Raw genomic sequence first — 22,421 nt, 5'->3', positions numbered from 1 at the left:
ATAATGTTATAAATGTGTTTTATTATTTATAATGTTATAAATGTAGTTTATTATTTATGATGTTATAAATGTATTTTATTATTTATAATGTTATAAATGTAGTTTATTATTTATAATGTTATAAATGTATTTTATTATTTATAATGTTATAAATGTATTTTATTATTTACAATGTTATAAATGTCTTTTATTATTTATAATGTTATAAATGTCTTTTATTATTTATAATTTGTTATAAATGTATTTTATTATTTATAATTTGTTATAAATGTATTTTATTATTTATGTTATAAATGTATTTTATTATTTATAATGTTATAAATGTGTTTTATTATTTATAATGTTATAAATGTATTTTATTATTTATAATGTTATAAATGTAGTTTATTATTTATAATGTTATAAATGTATTTTATTATTTATAATGTTATAAATGTATTTTATTATTTATAATGTTATAAATGTATTTTATTATTTATAATGTTATAAATGTATTTTATTATTTATAATGTTATAAATGTATTTTATTATTTATAATGTTATAAATGTATTTTATTATTTATAATGTTATAAATGTAGTTTATTATTTATAATGTTATAAATGTAGTTTATTATTTATAATGTTATAAATGTAGTTTATTATTTATAATGTTATAAATGTAGTTTATTATTTATAATGTTATAAATGTATTTTATTATTTATAATGTTATAAATGTATTTTATTATTTATAATGTTATAAATGTATTTTATTATTTATAATGTTATAAATGTATTTTAATATTTATAATGTTATAAATGTATCTTATTATTTATAATGTTATAAATGTGTTTTATTATTTATAATGTTATAAATGTAGTTTATTATTTATAATGTTATAAATGTAGTTTATTATTTATAATGTTATAAATGTGTTTTATTATTTATAATGTTATAAATGTATTTTATTATTTATGTTATAAATGTGTTTTATTATTTATAATGTTATAAATGTAGTTTATTATTTATAATGTTATAAATGTATTTTATTATTTATGTTATAAATGTGTTTTATTATTTATAATGTTATAAATGTAGTTTATTATTTATAATGTTATAAATGTATTTTATTATTTATAATGTTATAAATGTGTTTTATTATTTATAATGTTATAAATGTATTTTATTATTTATAATGTTATAAATGTAGTTTATTATTTATAATGTTATAAATGTATTTTATTATTTATAATGTTATAAATGTATTTTATTATTTATAATGTTATAAATGTATTTTATTATTTATAATGTTATAAATGTATTTTATTATTTATAATTTGTTATAAATGTATTTTATTATTTATAATGTTATAAATGTAATTTATTATTTATAATGTTATAAATGTATTTTATTATTTATAATGTTATAAATGTATTTTATTATTTTCTGCTTCAGAACTGAACAAGGATTTCTCCTGCTCCTCGTGTCCACGTTCCTCTACAACCCAAAATCACCTCCACAATCACATCAAGAGCTGCAACCATGATAAATATGATGCGCTGGTGAAGATTAAGACTGAACATGAGGATCTGACGCCCACCAGAAGCTCCAGTAATCAGCAAACGTCCTCTGGTACTGTCAGCATTAACACCTCTCTCAGTCACACACAGGAAGAAGGAAACGTCTGCTCACAGTGTGGGAAGAGCTTTAGGTTCCTGAGTGGTCTTAAAGTACACCAGCGCATTCACACTGGAGAGAAACTGTATCAGTGCTCAGAGTGTGGGAAGAGCTTTATTACACTGAGTAATCTTAAAGTACACCAGCGCATTCACACTGGAGAAAAACCTTACCAGTGCTTACATTGTGGGAAAAGTTTTAATCAACAGAGAAATCTCAGAAGACACCAGCACATTCACACTGGAGAGAAACCGCATCAGTGTTCACAGTGTGGGAAGAGTTTTAATCAACAGAGTCATCTTAAAAGACACCAGCGCAATCACTCTGGAGAGAAACCGTATCAGTGCTCACTGTGTGGAAAGAGCTTTATTACAGAGATTCATCTTGAAATACACCAGCGCATTCACAGTGGAAAGAAACCGTATCAGTGCTCACAGTGTGAAACGGGTTTTAATAATCAGAGTGCTCTCAAAAGACACCAGCACATTCACACTGGAGAGAAACCGTATCAGTGCTCACAGTGTGGAAAAAGATTTAATCATCAGAGTTCTCTAAAAGAACACCAGCACATTCACACTGGTGAGAAACCGTATCAATGCTCACAGTGTGGAAAAAGATTTAATCATCAGAGTTCTCTCAAAAAACACCAGCGCATTCACACTGGAGAGAAACCGTGTCAGTGTACACAGTGTGGGAAGAGTTTTAATCAACAGAGTCATCTCAAAAGACACCAGCGCATTCACACTGGAGAGAAACCATATCAGTGCTCAGAGTGTGGGAACAGTTTTAATCGACAGAGTCATCTCAGAAGACACCAGCACATTCACACTGGAGAGAAACCATATACGTGTTTTCACTGTGGAAACAATTTTAATCAACTCAGTGATCTCAAAAGACACCAGCGCATTCACACTGGAGAGAAACCGTATCAGTGCTCACAGTGTAAGAAGAGTTTTATTCAACAGAGTGATCTCAGAAGACACCAGCACATTCACAGCTGAGAGAATCTGTATCAATCTCTAAAAATCACCAGTGTGGGGCGATGCCTTTCTAGTTCATGAGTTTGAATCTCAGCTCTGCTATCAGCTAGCGAGGCGCCTATACAGAAAATAATCAGCTTGTCCGGGGAGGGAGGGTCGAAGTTCGCTTAACTGCTGCACTCGTGGTCTCTTCTGGCTGGTTGATGGTGCCTGTACAGAGACGGGGGATGATGGGGGTCGGTGAGTGACTCTCTGTGTGTGATACAGATCCACATATGAACTCGTCTTGTACCTGTAAAAGAATGTAAAACGTTTTGTGATCACAATGATTTTTTATCATGTTTTTATATTAAATTTACATCAGTAATGCTGCGGTAATGATTCATATCATTGTAATGGTAATAAATCAGTATGATTATTATTTTTAATAAATGATTATTTAATGATACGTTGTATTTTATAATAGAAAATGATTTGCTGTTATTAGTATCACTTCTCTATAAATGTGGTTATGAAACAGTTGTGGTGGTGAAATTTAAGACTCAAATACACCTGAGTCATAAATAATAAAAACATCACAAATCCAATCCAGTCGCTGCACTGGTCAAGTCAACCTTATTCAAACTTTTACCTTTTTTAATATGCTGTCTTGACAGAGCCAACATGTTAATCCTTGCCATGATTTGACACACAATGCCACTCAGTCATAAACATTGGGATAACCAAATAAAGCCATAAGTATTAGGATAACTAAGTTCCCTGAGTTTACTGTACAAACATTTCGGGTTACGAACGATCTGTTTCAACTTAAAGTACGAACAAATTTCTGATTACGAACCGAAATTCGCGAAACACGTGACGTCACAAACAAGTTGACTCCGACCATCTCTCTCTCTCTCTCTCTCTCTCTCTCTCTCTCTCTCTATGTATGTATATATATATATATATATATATATATATATATATATATATATATATATAAATATATATTAGTATATACAGTGTATATATACTAAAAACTGGTTCTCTAAAAACTTCCTGATGGTTAATACAGATAAAACCCAAATTCTCCTTGTAGGAACTAAGACCACTCTCGCCAAAACCAAATCGTTTACTTTGAACTTTGAAAACTCCGTCATTTCGCCTTCTTCCCAGGTTAAAAGCCTGGGTGTTGTTCTTGACAGTCATCTTTCTTTCAAAGCACACATCAATAACATTACAAGATCTGCCTACTTCCACCTAAGGAATATCAACCGCCTACGCCCGTTCCTCAGTCAAACAAGTACTGCCATTCTCGTCCATGCGCTGGTAACATCCCGAATTGACTACTGTAATTCAATCCTATTCGGCTTACCTCATAAATCATTACAAAAACTCCAACTAGTCCAAAACTCCGCTGCACGGATTATCTCTAGCTCACCCTCAACTAATCACATCACTCAGACAGCTTCACTGGCTCCCCATAAATTATCGCATACACTTTAAGATCTTGTTATTCACATTCAAAGCTCTACATGGTCTTTCACCCTCTTACATCTCCGATTTACTCCAATTCTACAATCCCACCCGCACTCTTAGGTCTTCCTCAGCCTTCCAGCTTTCTATTCCTTCTGTCCGCCTGTCGACTATGGGTGCGAGGGCTTTTAGCCACTCTGCCCCTTCTCTCTGGAACACCCTCCCAATCCATATTCGTACTATCGATTGTTTCTCTACTTTTAAATCCCAACTTAAAACTCACCTCTTCAAGCTAGCCTACTACTAATCTTTCAAACTTGATTGGTACTACTACCCCAATATTTGTTTAATAGTGATTACACTTGACTGTTTAGAGATTGTATTGATTTTATTGTATTTATCTTTATTGATTTTTTCTATTTGATTTTAATGGTTTACTGATGTCTGTTACTTTCTTGCTTTTGTAAGGTGTCCTTGAGTGTTTTGAAAGGCGCCATAAATAAAATGGATTATATATATATATATATATATATATATACTGTGAGTACACCCCTCACATTTCTGCAGATATTTAAGTATATCTTTTCATGGGACAACACTGACAAAATGACACTTTGACACAATGAAAAGTAGTCTGTGTGCAGCTTATATAACAGTGTAAATTTATTCTTCCCTCAAAATAACTCAATATACAACCATTAATGTCTAAACCACCGGCAACAAAAGTGAGTACACCCCTAAGAGACTACACCCCTAAATGTCAAAATTGAGCACTGCTTGTCATTTTCCCTCCAAAATGTCATGTGACTCGTTAGTGTTACTAGGTCTCAGGTGTGCATAGGGAGCAGGTGTGTTCAATTTAGTAGTACAGCTCTCACACGCTCTCATACTGGTCACTGAAAGTTCCAACATGGCACCTCATGGCAAAGAACTCTCTGAGGATCTTAAAAGACGAATTGTTGCGCTACATGAAGATAGCCAAGGCTACAAGAAGATTGCCAACACCCTGAAACTGAGCTGCAGCACAGTGGCCAAGATCATCCAGCGTTTTAAAAGAGCAGGGTCCACTCAGAACAGACCTCGCGTTGGTCGTCCAAAGAAGCTGAGTGCACGTGCTCAGCGTCACATCTTTGAAAGATAGGCGCAGGAGTGCTGTCAGCATTGCTGCAGAGATTGAAAAGGTGGGGGGTCAGCCTGTCAGTGCTCAGACCATACGCCGCACACTACATCAAATTGGTCTGCATGGCTGTCACCCCAGAAGGAAGCCTCTTCTGAAGTCTCTACACAAGAAAGCCCGCAAACAGTTTGCTGAAGACATGTCAACAAAGGACATGGATAACTGGAACCATGTCCGATGGTCTGATGAGACCAAGATTAATTTGTTTGGTTCAGATGGTCTCAAGCATGTGTGGCGGCAATCAGGTGAGGAGTACAAAGATAAGTGTGTCATGCCTACAGTCAAGCATGGTGGTGGGAATGCCATGGTCTGGGGCTGCATGAGTGCAGCAGGTGTTGGGGAGTTACATTTCATTGAAGGACACATGAACTCCAATATGTACTGTGAAATACTGAAGCAGAGAATGATCCCCTCCCTCCGGAAACTGGGTCACAGGGCAGTGTTCCAGCATGATAATGACCCCAAACACACCTCTAAGACGACCACTGCTTTATTGAAGAGGCTGAGGGTAAAGGTGATGGACTGGCCAAGCATGTCTCCAGACCTAAACCCAATAGAACATCTTTGGGGCATCCTCAAGCGGAAGGTGGAGGAGCGCAAAGTCTCGAATATCCGCCAGCTCCGTGATGTCGTCATGGAGGAGTGGAAAAGAATTCCAGTGGCAACCTGTGAAGCTCTGGTAAACTCCATGCCCAGGAGAGTTAAGGCAGTTCTGGGAAATAATTTTGGCCACACAAAATATTGACACTTCAGGAACTTTCACTAAGGGGTGTACTCACTTTTGTTGCCGGTGGTTTAGACATTAATGGCTGTATATTGAGTTATTTTGAGGGAAGAATAAATTTACACTGTTATATAAGCTGCACACAGACTACTTTTCATTGTGTCAAAGTGTCATTTTGTCAGTGTTGTCCCATGAAAAGATATACTTAAATATCTGCAGAAATGTGAGGGGTGTACTCATTTTTGTGATACACTGTATATATATATATATATATATAGATATAGATATAGATATACAGGTCCTTCTCAAAAAATTAGCATATTGTGATAAAGTTCATTATTTTCCATAATGTAATGATAAAAATTAAACTTTCATATATTTTAGATTCATTGCACACCAACTGAAATATTTAAGGTCTTTTATTGTTTTAATACTGATGATTTTGGCATACAGCTCATGAAAACCCAAAATTCCTATCTCAAAAAATTAGCATATTTCATCCGACCAATAAAAGAAAAGTGTTTTTAATACAAAAAAGTCAACCTTCAAATAATTATGTTCAGTTATGCACTCAATACTTGGTCGGGAATCCTTTTGCAGAAATGACTGCTTCAATGCGGCGTGGCATGGAGGCAATCAGCCTGTGGCACTGCTGAGGTGTTATGGAGGCCCAGGATGCTTCGATAGCGGCCTTAAGCTCATCCAGAGTGTTGGGTCTTGTGTCTAACTTTCTCTTCACAATATTCCACAGATTCTCTATGGGGTTCAGGTCAGGAGAGTTGGCAGGCCAATTGAGCACAGTAATACCATGGTCAGTAAACCATTCACCAGTGGTTTTGGCACTGTGAGCAGGTGCCAGGTCGTGCTGAAAAATGAAATCTTCATCTCCATAAAGCTTTTCAGCAGATGGAAGCATGAAGTGCTCCAAAATCTGCATTGACCCTGCCCTTGATAAAACACAGTGGACCAACACCAGCAGCTGACATGGCACCCCAGACCATCACTGACTGTGGGTACTTGACACTGGACTTCAGGCATTTTGGCATTTCCTTCTCCCCAGTCTTCCTCCAGACTCTGGCACCTTGATTTCCGAAAACAGTACTTTGGACCACTGAGCAACAGTCCAGTGCTGCTTCTCTGTAGCCCAGGTCAGGCGCTTCTGCCGCTGTTTCTGGTTCAAAAGTGGCTTGACCTGGGGAATGCGGCACCTGTAGCCCATTTTCTGCACACGCCTGTGCACGGTGGCTCTGGATGTTTCTACTCCAGACTCAGTCCACTGCTTCCGCAGGTCCCCCAAGGTCTGGAATCGGCCCTTCTCCACAATCTTCCTCAGGGTCCGGTCACCTCTTCTCGTTGTGCAGCGTTTTCTGCCACACTTTTTCCTTCCCACAGACTTCCCACTGAGGTGCCTTGATACAGCACTCTGGGAACAGCCTATTCGTTCAGAAATTTCTTTCTGTGTCTTACCCTCTTGCTTGAGGGTGTCAATGATGGCCTTCTGGACAGCAGTCAGGTCGACAGTCTTACCCATGATTGCAGTTTTGAGTAATGAACCAGGCTGGGAGTTTTTAAAAGCCTCAGGAATCTTTTGCAGGTGTTTAGAGTTAATTCGTTGATTCAGATGATTAGGTTAATAGCTCGTTTAGAGAACCTTTTCATGATATGCTAATTTTTTGAGATAGGAATTTTGGGTTTTCATGAGCTGTATGCCAAAATCATCAGTATTAAAACAATAAAAGACCTGAAATATTTCAGTTGGTGTGCAATGAATCTAAAATATATGAAAGTTAAATTTTTATCATTACATTATGGAAAATAATGAACTTTATCACAATATGCTAATTTTTTTAGAAGGACCTGTAGATATAGATAGATAGATAGATAGATAGATAGATAGATAGATAGATAGATAGATAGATAGATTTATAGATAGATAGATAGATAGATAGATAGATAGATAGATAGATAGATAGATAGATAGATATAGATATAGATATATATATATATATATATACAGTAAGCAAACATTCAGACAGCAGACGGTGTTTTTCCGGTGTTTTCTTTATAGTTTGTAAAATTCTGTATTAAAATGTCCCCAAACAAGGTGCAGAGAAAGCGCAGAGCTGAGAAAATGAAAGAATCTATTACATTTGTTGTTGTATAATTAATCCTGCCAGTAGGTGTCACTGTGTATCAGACAGCGGGAACAGTGAGTGAGAGAGAAGAAGGAATTCGGCTCAGTAAAGTGTTCTTACACCTACAAAATACAACGCTACTGAAATAAAGAAGGAAATAATAGAGAAATATGAGAGTTATTGTTGTTTCTGGTAGATACATTTTATATAAAAGAAGGAAATGTATTATGGTGTATGGTGCAGCACACATACTGTACTGAAATGTGGTGTGTGTTTATGTACAGTACTACTGTGTATTGTTGTTTATTATTGTTTATTACAGTATTATCTATTCCATAATTTAAGATTTAAGGGAAAATATACTTTTATTTATACCAAAAAAGAGCATTTAAGGCATTAGAAAGGTTAGGTAAAGGGGGGTTTAGGGAGGTCTGGCACGGATTAATTCTGTTTACATTATTTCTTATGGGAAAAATAGGTTTAACTAACGAACATTTTGACTTAAGAACAAACAGCCCTTCATAACCAATTAAATTCGTTAAGTCAAGGGTCTACTGTAGATTTAAATATAAATATTTCGACACCAGGGGGCACCATACGGAAGCGTATTGCTGCCACACGTAAAGAAAAATACCGTCAGTATGTCGTTAAAACGAGAAAAGGATGTCAATATAACGAGAAAGTATGTCGTTATAATGAGAAAGTATGTTGTTATAATGAGAAAAGATGTCGTTATAATGAGAAAAGGATGTTATAACGAGAAAAGTTCATTACCTTAAATGCTGCATAGCTGACTGAAGCATATCTGCTGATGGCGAGACAGTTTGCACACATGCATGATGCTGTAACTTGTGTAACCTGCAGCTCGACATGCCGATCAAGATTCTCCTTTAGGATCAACAATGTCTAAACTTATTATTCAACATCTGTCTGACATTCGGCATTCCGATCTAAATAAGTGCTTGAAAAAACACATAAGACCATCTTATTTTATGATTTCTTACACGAATGAAAATAGTCAACACACTACACAAACAATTTTATATAAATTTTAAGATTACGTCTATTTCTAAAGAAAGGTTATAATGAAACCGTTTATCCAGCTCCCACTTCATCTAATGAGTTAGGGACCGTCATAAAACTAACTGAGAAACGTAGGAAACATGCACTTATCCAGACTAATAAATCCATTTAAATATTGTATGATTTGTATTTTTGGAAATATCATTTGTATATTTGAAATATACATTTATTACAGATTTAATTATCTTTATTTAAGTATAATGTAAAATAAATACTATGTAATTTCAAAAACTAAGGTGTGTGTAGTAGGTGAGAAACATTGATGTGTCTGTGTAAAAATAGTTTGACATGAATTCATCCAATCATACAAGATTTAAATTGATTATATCATTAATTCAACATGTTGATGAAGTGAAAGTAAACTCGAGTGGTGGATGTGGTCAGAGTTCATTCTCTTATGATGCTGCAGATACAAAACTAACACAACATGGATTAACAACCGGTACAAGAACAATCACAATCTATAGATCAGGTAAACAACAGCAATTCATCCTCCAGTGGAACAGGTCAAGATCGCAGCTCCTTCAGCTACTTCACAATCAGACAAAAAACTCAAGAAGAAGCTGATGATCATCTGTGAGTAGGATGTTTATTTATTTATTACACTTTATTTAACTACATTCTAATTAATAATAAACTAGATACCATCATCCAGGAAATGGTTTTGGGGAATTTGTGTAGAGCCAATGGGTTGAAACTGTTATTAACAGGATTGACTCCAGGTGGCACCTTATCCACATCCAGCTCAGCCCCTCTTTCATCCACTAGACCAGCGGTCCCCAGACCTTTTTTGCACCAAAGACCGGCTTAATATAACATATAATTTCACAGACTGGAGGGGGTGAGAGTATTTAAAATAAAATGATATCTGGTATTTATTACAATGTTTGGCATTACTGAGAAAGAAGGAAGCACATTTGTGAGAGTGACCATGTACAAAAGGTCAGATTTCCTAGTCCGATCCTATCTAGTGGAACCCATGGTCAGATGACACTCAGGGAGATTTGATTTAGTCAGACACTCGTTTAGATTTGCAGCCATTTTTCACCACACTTAAGCTTTTAGAAGAAAAGTTTAAGTAGCCCTGTGATAGTGGGAACTGTGTCATCAGAATGAAGTAAATGTGTTAGAAGTTAAATAGTTAAATAGCAAATGGGGGCTTTCCAAGCATCAAGTAAAGGAAACGGAAGATTATTGAGGGAGTACTGCATAGTTCTCCTAAACACTTGGCCATTTGTATTTAAACCATGATCTGGCAAAGCCAGTTAAAACAGTCTAAAAGATTTTCTCCAAATTTCCCTATAAGGAGAAATAAAGTGTATCTGTTTGTCTGTCTATCAGATCTTTAATAATGCAGTCAGCAGAAGAGGGACACGTCACTCCTGTAGATCTACTACATGAAGGATTCCAGAAGAAACTAATACACCAGGCAGTGTGGTACAGTACAGTGTAGTATAGTACAGTACAGTATGGTACAGTACAGTGAGGTACAGTACAGTATGGTACAGTACAGTGTGGTACAGTGTGGTACAGTACAGTATAGTACAGTACAGTGTGGTACAGTACAGTATGGTACAGTACAGTATAGTACAGTACAGTGTGGTACAGTACAGTATAGTACAGTACAGTGTGGTACAGTACAGTATAGTACAGTACAGTGTGGTACAGTACAGTATAGTACAGTACAGTGTGGTACAGTGTGGTACAGTACAGTGTGGTACAGTACAGTGAGGTACAGTACAGTGTGGTACAGTATAGTACAGTACAGTGTGGTACAGTACAGTATAGTACAGTACAGTATGGTACAGTACAGTATAGTACAGTACAGTACAGTGTGGTACAGTGTGGTACAGTACAGTATAGTACAGTACAGTATGGTACAGTACAGTATAGTACAGTACAGTGTGGTACAGTACAGTATAGTACAGTACAGTGTGGTACAGTGTGGTACAGTACAGTGTGGTACAGTACAGTGAGGTACAGTACAGTGTGGTACAGTACAGTGAGGTACAGTACAGTATGGTACAGTACAGTGTGGTACAGTACAGTATGGTACAGTACAGTATGGTACAGTACAGTATGGTACAGAACAGTATGGTACAGTACAGTGTGGTACAGTACAGTATGGTACAGTACAGTATGGTACAGTACAGTATGGTACAGTACAGTATGGTACAGTACAGTATGGTACAGTACAGTGTACAAGATCTTCTTTAGGCTGGATTATTCATCAGGGTTTAATTTGTAGAACTTGTTACAAGATAAATCAACAGGGTTGGTGAATAGGATTCAGTGGTAAATGGTTAAAAACAGTAAAATATAATAAAGAGCACTGCAACCTTGATCAGGGTTACAATGAATGTGGTGTTGATATCAGTACTTAGACTGCAGTCCAGTAGAGGCACCAATTAACCTGAAAATACTGTATAGAGTTTTTGGCAAATGACTCAGTAAAATATCAAGTTGTTGTTGATGATGATATAATGAGCATAGAAGTCACTACAGTCATATTCCAATACACAGGGCAACATCAGCATCTGATTCAAACATTATACAGAATAGGGAATCACCCCACTGGACTCTGTAACACTGTAATACACAAGAAACAGTCAAACTCAGATTAACAGATTACAAAAGTTATGAGAAAGAAAGAACAGAGTTAGAGAAGCATGTTGAAAAACAAAACATGACATTAGAGAAACTGCTTGGAAGAACGTCTAGGACTGACTGTAGTCCTCTCTAAAGCTAGCTGAGAGATACAGGGCTAATGGAGGTTTATTACTGCTAAGCTGCTGTTCAACTCCAGTCCAGTTGGTGGCGCTGGTGCGTCTTAAGTTGTTCTGCCAACCGCCATTAAACATCATCAGAAGAACAAGAAGCTGCTGTGTTTGTACTGTAGAGCCTCATCTGTAAGTAAAACATGTATTTAATTATAACCCTTATATTTAATTATTACTACATTCTAATTAATAATAAAACTAGAGTTCATAATAAAACATCACTGTGAGGATTTGAGGAGATTTAACTCCAGTTTCATTTAAAAACACGAACTGCTAGCTGCTCCGCTAACTGTTAGCATCACACATGATTCAGCACTGATGAACCGATTCATTTGAACCGAGGAATCAATAAATCGTAACGGGTTCAGAGTTTCTTCATTATTAAATGTAACATTTTTATATAAACGCGTCACATTTTCAGCTTTGTTTACAGTTTTTTTTGTGATGACGTAATATCACCATAGTTACAGACTCATTACAAACCCCATCGCCAAAATTTTGGATATTTATCATCTTTTTGTTATTTATTCGTCTTTAAATGTTTTATTTTATTTATCTTACTCACACTTGTAAACAGAGGAATCCGTTTTCCGCCATCTTTCTTGTTTCTTATTCCGCTTCGAACGCCTACGCAGCTCCAGTTGCATTATGGGATACATTAACGGACCACAAGTGTGCATCGCTTGCATACTCAAACATGGCTGCCCAATAAGTAGGTCATCCGGGTACTTCTCGCGTACCTCTTTGTGTATACTATATATTCGGACATGCTAACCGCTCTAGCGTCCTCATTTCGCGTACTATTGAGTATGGAAGTATGCGATTCCGGATGCAGCTAATACACATAAAAAGGTACGCGAGAAGTACCCGGATGACCTACTTCTTGGGCAGCCATCTTTGAGTATGCAAGCGATGCGCACTTGCGGTCCGCTAATGTATCCCATAATGCAACTGAAGCTGCGTAGGCGATCGAAGCGAAAGAAGAAACAAGAATGATAGTGGAGTCTTCCGTTCAAGTGTAAGTAAGATAAATACAATAAAAATGTTAAAGACTAAATATCAAAAATTTTGGCGAGTGGGGTTTGTAATGAGTCTGTAACTATGGTGATATTACGTCATCACATCCTCACGTCATCACTTGACGTTGGTAAGATGGCGGATGTAGTATGTAGCGGTGTTGTGTGCATACTGCATACTTCTGTACTGAAAGTATTTATCTAGTACGTACTCTATAAGTATGTGATTCCGGATGCAGCTTTGATTTAAAGAACGTCAGAAAGGTTTGAACTTAACTTCTATCTATCTAATCTGTATATATGTTTATATGTCTCTCTGTCTATCAGATATTTAATAATGCAGTCAGCAGAAGAGGGACACGTCACTCCTGTGGATCTACAACATGAAGGATTTCAAAAAATAATAATAAAAGAAGAAGATGGAAGTTACTTTTGTAAGTAAATATGGAGCATGATGCCACTTTTCCACCAGACAGTGAGGTACAGTACAGTGTGGTACAGTACAGTATGGTACAGTACAGTGAGGTACAGTACAGTGTGGTACAGTACAGTATGGTACAGTATGGTACAGTACAGTGAGGTACAGTATGGTACAGTACAGTATGGTACAGTACAGTGAGGTACAGTATGGTACAGTACAGTGAGGTACAGTACAGTATGGTACAGTACAGTATGGTACAGTACAGTAGGGTGCAGTACAGTGTGGTACAGTACAGTATGGTACAGTACAGTGAGGTACAGTACAGTATGGTACAGTACAGTGAGGTACAGTACAGTATGGTACAGTACAGTGAGGTACAGTACAGTGTGGTACAGTACAGTGAGGTACAATACAGTATGGTACAGTACAGTGAGGTACAGTACAGTATGGTACAGTACAGTGTGGTACAGTACAGTATGGTACAGTACAGTGTGGTACAATACAGTGAGGTACACTACAGTGTGGTACAGTACAGTGAGGTACAGTATGGTACAGTACAGTGAGGTACAGTACAGTGTTTTACAGTACAGTATGGTACAGTGAGGTACAGTACAGTATGGTATAGTACAGTGTGGTACAGTACAGTATGGTACAGTGAGGTACAGTACAGTATGGTACAGTACAGTATGGTACAGTACAGTACAGTGAGGTACAGTACAGTGAGATACAGTACAGTAAGGTACAGTACAGTGTGGTACAGTATGGTACAGTACAGTGAGGTACAGTACAGTATGGTACAGTGAGGTACAGTACAGTATGGTATAGTACAGTGTGGTACAGTACAGTGAGGTACAGTACAGTGTGGTACAGTATGGTACAGTACAGTGAGGTACAGTACAGTATGGTACAGTACAGTATGGTATAGTACAGTGTGGTACAGTACAGTATGGTACAGTACAGTGAGGTACAGTACAGTGTGGTACAGTACAGTATGGTACAGTGAGGTACAGTACAGTATGGTATAGTACAGTGTGGTACAGTACAGTGGGGTACAGTACAGTGTGGTACAATACAGTGAGGTACAGTACAGTATGGTACAGTGTGGTACAGTACAGTGTGGTACAGTACAGTGTGGTACAGTATGGTACAGTACAGTGTGGTACAGTACAGTATGGTACAGTACAGTATGGTACAGTACAGTGAGGTACAGTACAGTGTGGTACAGTACAGTATGGTACAGTATGGTACAGTACAGTGAGGTACAGTATGGTACAGTACAGTATGGTACAGTACAGTGAGGTACAGTATGGTACAGTACAGTGAGGTACAGTACAGTATGGTACAGTACAGTATGGTACAGTACAGTAGGGTGCAGTACAGTGTGGTACAGTACAGTATGGTACAGTACAGTGAGGTACAGTACAGTATGGTACAGTACAGTGAGGTACAGTACAGTATGGTACAGTACAGTGAGGTACAGTACAGTGAGGTACAATACAGTATGGTACAGTACAGTGAGGTACAGTGAGGTACAGTACAGTATGGTACAGTACAGTGTGGTACAGTACAGTATGGTACAGTACAGTGTGGTACAATACAGTGAGGTACACTACAGTGTGGTACAGTACAGTGAGGTACAGTATGGTACAGTACAGTGAGGTACAGTACAGTGTTTTACAGTACAGTATGGTACAGTGAGGTACAGTACAGTATGGTATAGTACAGTGTGGTACAGTACAGTATGGTACAGTGAGGTACAGTACAGTATGGTACAGTACAGTATGGTACAGTACAGTACAGTGAGGTACAGTACAGTGAGATACAGTACAGTAAGGTACAGTACAGTGTGGTACAGTATGGTACAGTACAGTGAGGTACAGTACAGTATGGTACAGTGAGGTACAGTACAGTATGGTATAGTACAGTGTGGTACAGTACAGTGAGGTACAGTACAGTGTGGTACAGTATGGTACAGTACAGTGAGGTACAGTACAGTATGGTACAGTACAGTATGGTATAGTACAGTGTGGTACAGTACAGTATGGTACAGTACAGTGAGGTACAGTACAGTGTGGTACAGTACAGTATGGTACAGTGAGGTACAGTACAGTATGGTATAGTACAGTGTGGTACAGTACAGTGGGGTACAGTACAGTGTGGTACAATACAGTGAGGTACAGTACAGTATGGTACAGTGTGGTACAGTACAGTGTGGTACAGTACAGTGTGGTACAGTATGGTACAGTACAGTGTGGTACAGTACAGTATGGTACAGTACAGTATGGTACAGTACAGTGTGGTACAGTACAGTATGGTACAGTGTGGTACAGTACAGTGTGGTACAGTACAGTGTGGTACAGTACAGTATGGTACAGTACAGTGTGGTACAGTACAGTGTGGTACAGTACAGTATGGTACAGTACAGTATGGTACAGTACAGTGTGGTACAGTACAGTGTGGTACAGTACAGTGTGGTACAGTACAGTATGGTACAGTACAGTATGGTACAGTACAGTGTGGTACAGTACAGTATGGTACAGTGCAGTATGGTTAGTATTGGAGTCTCTAATTAGTAGAAATAATAAGAGAACGTGGATTGTGGGATTAGAACCTGTACTGTACCGTACTGTCCTGTGCTGCTACACTCCAGTCTGGAGTAAATCGAAGTTGTATTTATTTGTGGTAACCAAACCCACAACCTTCAGTTTCCTCCAGTTGTTGACTTTCTTTTTACATATTGATGGAATTTCAGGTGAAGGAACCTCAATCCCTGCGGAACATGTCACCTCTGAGGAACATCTCACCCCAGAGGACCAACAGTGTGGAAGTTTCCAGATGAAGCCTGTGAAGAAGGAAGAAGCTGAAGATAAAGATGAACTCAGTAAGATGTTTGTATTGAATAGAATCAGAGGCACCTGGGATGAAGCATCATACAGTGAAAGCTTGTATTGTGCTCATGCAGATCAGTGTGAGCAGGAAATGATGAATGCAGGATGAATCACGTTACAGGACTTTAGCATCGGATCTCAGTTTAACATTTACTAACAATCTTTATTATTTATAATGTTATAAATGTATTTTATTATTTATAATGTTATAAATGTATTTTATTATTTATAATGTTATAAATGTATTTTATTATTTATAATGTTATAAATGTATTTTATTATTTATTATGTTATAAATGTATTTTATTATTTATAATGTTATAAGTGTATTTTATTATTTATAATGTTATAAATGTATTTTATTATTTATAATGTTATAAATGTATTTTATTATTTATAATGTTATAAATGTATTTTATTATTTATTATGTTATAAATGTATTTTATTATTTATAATGTTATAAGTGTATTTTATTATTTATAATGTTATAAATGTATTTTATTATTTATAATGTTATAAATGTATTTTATTATTTATAATGTTATAAATGTATTTTATTATTTATAATGTTATAAATGTATTTTATCATTTATAATGTTATAAATGTATTTTATCATTTATAATGTTGTAAATGTATTTTATTATTTATAATGTTATAAATGTATTTTATTATTTATAATGTTATAAATGTATTTTATTATTTATAATGTTATGAATGTATTTTATTATTTTCTGTTTCAGAACTGAAAAAGGATTTCTCCTGCTCCTCGTGTCCACGTTCCTCTACAACCCAAAATCACCTCCACAATCACATCAAGAGCTGCAACCATGATAAATATGATGCGCTGGTGAAGATTAAGACTGAACATGAGGATCTGACGCCCACCAGAAGCTCCAGTAATCAGCAAACGTCCTCTGGTACTGTCAGCATTAACACCTCTCTCAGTCCCACACAGAAAGAAGGAAACGTCTGCTCACAGTGTGGGAAGAGCTTCAGGTTCCTGAGTTATCTAAAAAAACACCAGCGCTTTCACACTGGAGAGAAACCGTATCAGTGCTCACAGTGTGAGAAGAGTTTTAGTACACAAAGTGATCTCAAAATACACCAGCGCATTCACACTGGAGAGAAACCTTATCAGTGCTTACAGTGTGAGAAGAGTTTTAGTACACAGAGTGTTCTTAAAATACACCAGCGCATTCACACGGGAGAGAAACCACATCAGTGCTCACAGTGTGGGAGGAGTTTTAATCGCCAGAGTCATCTCAAAGAACACCAGCGCATTCACACTGGAGAGAAACCGTATCAGTGCTCACAGTGTGGGAGGAGTTTTTATCGCCAGAGTCATCTCAAAGAACACCAGCGTATTCACACTGGAGAGAAACCATATCAGTGCTCACAGTGTGGGAGGAGTTTTAATCGCCAGAGTAATTTCAAAGAACATCAGCGCATTCACACCGAAGAGAAACCATATCAGTGCTCACAGTGTGGAAAGAGTTTTAATCAACAGAGTGATCTCAAGAAACACCAGCGCATTCACACTGGAGAGAAACCTTATCAGTGCTCAGAGTGGAAAAAGTTTTAATCAACAGAGTGCTTTTAAAAAAACACCAGCTCATTCACACTGGAGAGAAACCGGATCAGTGCTGACAGTGTGGGGAGATTGTTGTTCAGTATGTGCTCAGATCACAACTTTCCTCTTTTTTTCCCTAATTGGACCCATGGGCTCTTCATTCGTCTGCTCACTAAAACACTCTCACACCCTCACTCGTGCTCCCAATCATTAGTGTTTGATTAAACGAGCAAGTGTGTGAGCAGTTGTATGTGTATGTGCAGGTGAGTAAGTCTTAATCTTGAGGTGGGTTAATGTTGTATCCAGGGTGTGTTTATGTGAAACTACTGACAGGATGTGATCTAATACTGATTTGCAGGAAGTGGTTACTGAAAATAAATAAATGAATCACTTTGTTGTCTCGTATTGACCATCCTGTTACCTGCTCTAGGATCAGTTCTGAACCCTCTACAACTTGGCCTGCCCACAACTGGCGTCACGGTTTGGGCTGAAAACCTAGTATTATTTGGTGCTTTCTAAAAACCTTCTAAAATCTTCTGAATGCATCAAGATCTTCTTTAGGCTGGATTATTCATCAAGGTTTAATCTGTAGAACTTGTTACAGGATAAATCAACAGCGTTGATAAATAGGATGCAGTGGTAAATGGTTAAATATAGTAAACTGTAATAAAGAGCACTGCAACCTTGATCAGGGTTATGCTGAATGAATGAATGTGATGTTTATATCAGTACTTAGACTGCAGTCCAGTAGAGGCACCAATTAACCTGAAAAGACTGTATAGAATTTTTTTTTTCTTTTTTGCAAATGACTCAGTAAAATATCAAGTTGTTGATATACAAGTGCCATTAAGTAGAGGTTACAGCTATCTTATGTACAAAACATGGAATTATGGGAAATAATCGATACAGGGTGTCTTGCTTGAACAAGACAATTATCAAATATTTAAAACAGGACAGAAGTTTTCTGGAATCAATTATGAAACCAGTAGGTTATATATAATACGGTCCACCTTTTAAATACATTTTATCTGTGTCAACACCAGCAGGACAGCCACACAGGCCAGTACCCCCCCCCCCTCCATTCCAACACAGACATATCTCACTGGTTTACAATGTTATGACAGGTGACCATTTGCTCAGACTGTAGCAACCGCTCAGGTATGTGAAGAACAAGTTTTATAAGTAACATCTGAGTCAACATGTGAAAAACAGTTTTCATAAGTGGGTCAGGATGATCGTGACCTCTCAAATAAGCAGCTGAACAAGTCTCCTAAGTGGGTTGGAGGATGAGGTGAGAGTCACTGCAGTCATATTCCAATACACAGGGCAACATCAGTGCCGAATTTAAACATTAAACAGAATAGGGAATCACCTCACTGGACTCTGTAAACACTGTAATTCACAGGAAACAGTCAAACTCAGATTAACAGATTGCAAAAGGTATCAGAAAGAAAGAACAGAGTTAGAGAAGCATTTACTAACAATTTTTATTATTTATAATGTTATAAATGTATTTTATTATTTTCTGCTTCAGAACTGAACAAGGATTTCTCCTGCTCCTCGTGTCCACGTTCCTCTACAACCCAAAATCACCTCCACAATCACATCAAGAGCTACAACCATAATAAATATGAGACTCTGGTGAAGATTAAGACTGAACATGAGGATCTGACGCCCACCAGAAGCTCCAGTAATCAGCAAACGTCCTCTGGTACTGTCAGCATTAACACCTCTCTCAGTCCCACACAGGAAGAAGGAAACGTCTGCTCACAGTGTGGGAAGAGCTTCAGGTACCAGAGTGAACTAAAAAAAGCCAGCACATTCACACTGGAGAAAAACCGTATCCGCGCTCACAGTATGAGAGGAGTTTTAATCAACAGAGTCATCTCAATCAACACCAGCGCGTTCACACTGGAGATAAACCGTATCAGTGCTCACAGTGTGGGAAGAGCTTCGGGTTCCTGAGTGATCTCAAAATACACCAGCGCATTCACACTGGAGAGAAGCCGTATCAGTGCTCACAGTGTGGGAAGAGCTTCAGGTTCCTGAGTGCTCTCAAGATACACCAGTGCATTCACACTGGAGAGAAACCGTATCAGTGCTCACAGTGTGGGAAGAGCTTCGGGTTCCTGAGTGATCTCAAAATACACCAGCGCATTCACACTGGAGAGAAGCCGTATCAGTGCTCACAGTGTGGGAAGAGTTTTAATACACAGAAGGATCTCAAAATCCACCAGCGCATTCACACTGGAGAGAAGCCGTATCAGTGCTCACAGTGTGGGAAGAGTTTTAATAAACAGAGTAATCTCAAAGAACACCAGCGCATTCACACTGGAGAAAAACCGTATCTCTGCTTACATTGTGGAAAGAGTTTTAATTCGCAGAAGGATCTCAAAAAATACCAACGTATTTACACTGGAGAGAAACCATATCAGTGCTCACAGTGTGGAAAGAGTTTTAATCTACAAAAATAAGTAATCTAAAAAAAAACACCAGCGCATTCAAACTGGAGAGAAACCATATTAGTGCTCACAGTGTGGTAAGAGATGCTTTGTAAAAAAAAGTGTTTGTGAATGAGGAAGTCTGTGAAAGTGAGTGAGCTGAGTGAGTGGGACGGTTAGTGAGTGACGTCTTCATATGAACTGACGCTCTATTCAGCTAAATGTGGTGGTAAAGTAAGCCAGGACTTTTTGTCTTCTCTGCCCCCTAAGGAACTGAATTTAAGATAAGATAAGATAAGATAGCCTTTTATTATCCCACAGGGGGAAATTTGTAGTGTTACAGCAGCTTTCAAGAATACAAAAAATAGAAAATTACAAAATGTTTACATGTATGTACACATATACTAAATAGTAAGAATATGTAAAAATTACAAAAATATAAACAGTATTTATAAAGGAAGTTAAACCAAATATTGCCACCCTTCTTTTCAATGACAGCCATAAGCCCTCCATTCAGTCACTGTCAGTTTCTTCACTGTAAATCTCCCGTTTAAGAAGGGCCCACAAGTTCTTAATAGGGTTTAGGTCAGGTGAGGAAGGGGGCCATGTCATTATTCTTTCATCTTTTAGGCCTTTACTGGCTAGCCACGCAGTGGAGTACTTCAATGCATGTGATTGAGCATAAAAATCATGGTCTTCTTGAAAGATGCATACCTTTTCCTGTACCACTGCTTGAAGAAAGTGTCTTCTAAAATCTGGCAGTAGGTTTGGGAGTTGATTCTGAGTCCATGTTCAACACAAAAAGGTCCAAAAAGCCATTTTTAATAATCCCAGCCCATAGGAGTACCCCACCTCCATCTTGCTGGCGTCTGAGTCGAAGATGAGCTCTGTGGCCTTTACTGATCCAGCCACGGGCCCGTCCATCTGGTCCGTCCAGAGTCACTCTCATCTCATCAGTCCATTTGAAAAATCTGATGTTTTAACTTATGTGTCTTGTTCAGTGGTGGTCGGGTTTCAGTCTTCCTTACCTTGGCCATGTCTCTGAGCACTGAACATCTTGTACTTCTGGGCACTCCAGGTAGGTTGCAGTTCTGGAAAATGACACCACTGGAAGATAATGGGTTCCTGGTAGCTTCACGTTTGATTCTTCTCAAATCTTTGCCGTTAACTTGCGTCTTCTTTTCTCAACACGTTTCTTGCGACCCTGTTGACTATTTGCAACAAAACATTTGATGGTTCTGTGATCACGCCCCAATATTTTAGCAATTTCAAGTGTGCTGCATCCCTCTGAAATAATTTGTAAAATTTTTTACTTTTCAGAGTCAGTTAAATCTTTTTTCAGGCCCATTTTGCCTGAGGAAAAGAAGCTGCCTAATAATTATGCACTCCTTGATATAGGGTGTTGTTCCCCTTAGGCCACACCCTCCCTCATTACACAAATACACATCACCTGATATGCTTAAATCCAATAAGCATTCAAGTTTATATAGCTTGAAGTTGGAAAATATGAAATATGATGGTACGGAAAATGATGATATGGTCAAAATACTCACTTGCCTAATAATTGTGCACACAGTATACAACCCCTGGCAAAAATTATGGAATCACCAGTCTCTGAGGATGTCCCTTCAGTTGTTTAATTTTGTAGAATAAAAGCAGATCACAGACATGACAAAAAACTAAAGGCATTTCAAATGGCAACTTTCTGGCTTTAAGAAACACTAAAAGAAATCAAGAAAAATAATTGTGGTAGCCAGTAAGAGTTAGATTTTTAGAACAAGCACAGGGAATAAATTATGGAATCACTCAATTCTGAGGAAAAAAATATGGAATCATGACAAACAAAATAACACTTCAACACATCACTAGTACTTTGTTGCACCACCTCTGGCTTTTATAACTGCTTGCAGTCTCTGAGGCATTGACTTAATGAGTGACAAACAGTACTCTTCATCAATCTGGCTCCAGCTTTCTCTGATTGCTGTTGCCAGATCAGCTTTGCAGGTTGGAGCCTTGTCATGGACCATTTTCTTTCACTTCCACCACAGATTTTCAATTGGATTGAGATCCGGACTGTTTGCAGGCCATGACA

General features: G+C 37.3%; 2 protein-coding genes and 2 long non-coding RNA genes across 4 annotated transcripts in view; 3 read left to right on the top strand and 1 right to left on the bottom strand.

Moving 5' to 3' along the window:
• Positions 1-18,279, top strand: part of LOC134302928 (zinc finger protein 665-like) — a 28,733-nt gene extending 10,454 nt beyond the window's left edge. Inside the window, exons 2-5 of the mRNA XM_062988194.1 lie at positions 1,580-2,656; positions 3,692-3,945; positions 4,146-4,268; positions 17,121-18,279. Of these exons, the coding sequence (XP_062844264.1) occupies positions 1,580-2,656; positions 3,692-3,945; positions 4,146-4,268; positions 17,121-17,900 (2,234 nt within the window). The 3' untranslated portion in view covers positions 17,901-18,279. The remainder of the gene's footprint in view (positions 1-1,579; positions 2,657-3,691; positions 3,946-4,145; positions 4,269-17,120) is intronic.
• Positions 11,685-12,751, bottom strand: LOC134336210 (uncharacterized). Its single transcript, XR_010015696.1, has 3 exons — positions 12,557-12,751; positions 11,994-12,118; positions 11,685-11,800 (listed from the first exon to the last, which is right to left on the bottom strand). It is a non-coding gene; the product is annotated as an uncharacterized LOC134336210 (long non-coding RNA).
• LOC134336250 (uncharacterized) lies at positions 12,619-17,118 on the top strand. The gene is made up of 3 exons (XR_010015703.1): positions 12,619-13,009; positions 13,335-13,441; positions 17,059-17,118. It is a non-coding gene; the product is annotated as an uncharacterized LOC134336250 (long non-coding RNA).
• An 895-nt stretch (positions 18,280-19,174) lies between the features above and the next one.
• LOC134302921 (zinc finger protein 3-like) lies at positions 19,175-20,681 on the top strand. The gene is made up of 2 exons (XM_062988180.1): positions 19,175-19,179; positions 19,702-20,681. The coding sequence occupies exons 1-2, from the start codon at positions 19,175-19,177 to the stop codon at positions 20,360-20,362; spliced, it is 666 nt and encodes a 221-aa protein (XP_062844250.1). The 3' UTR covers positions 20,363-20,681.
• The last annotated feature ends 1,740 nt before the right edge of the window (positions 20,682-22,421 follow it).

The sequence above is a fragment of the Trichomycterus rosablanca genome, chromosome 2 (assembly GCF_030014385.1).
Source record: "Trichomycterus rosablanca isolate fTriRos1 chromosome 2, fTriRos1.hap1, whole genome shotgun sequence".
Lineage (NCBI taxonomy): Eukaryota > Metazoa > Chordata > Actinopteri > Siluriformes > Trichomycteridae > Trichomycterus > Trichomycterus rosablanca.
The sequence above is the reverse complement of the archived record's forward strand: the minus strand, read 5'-3'. Positions and strand labels throughout refer to the sequence as shown.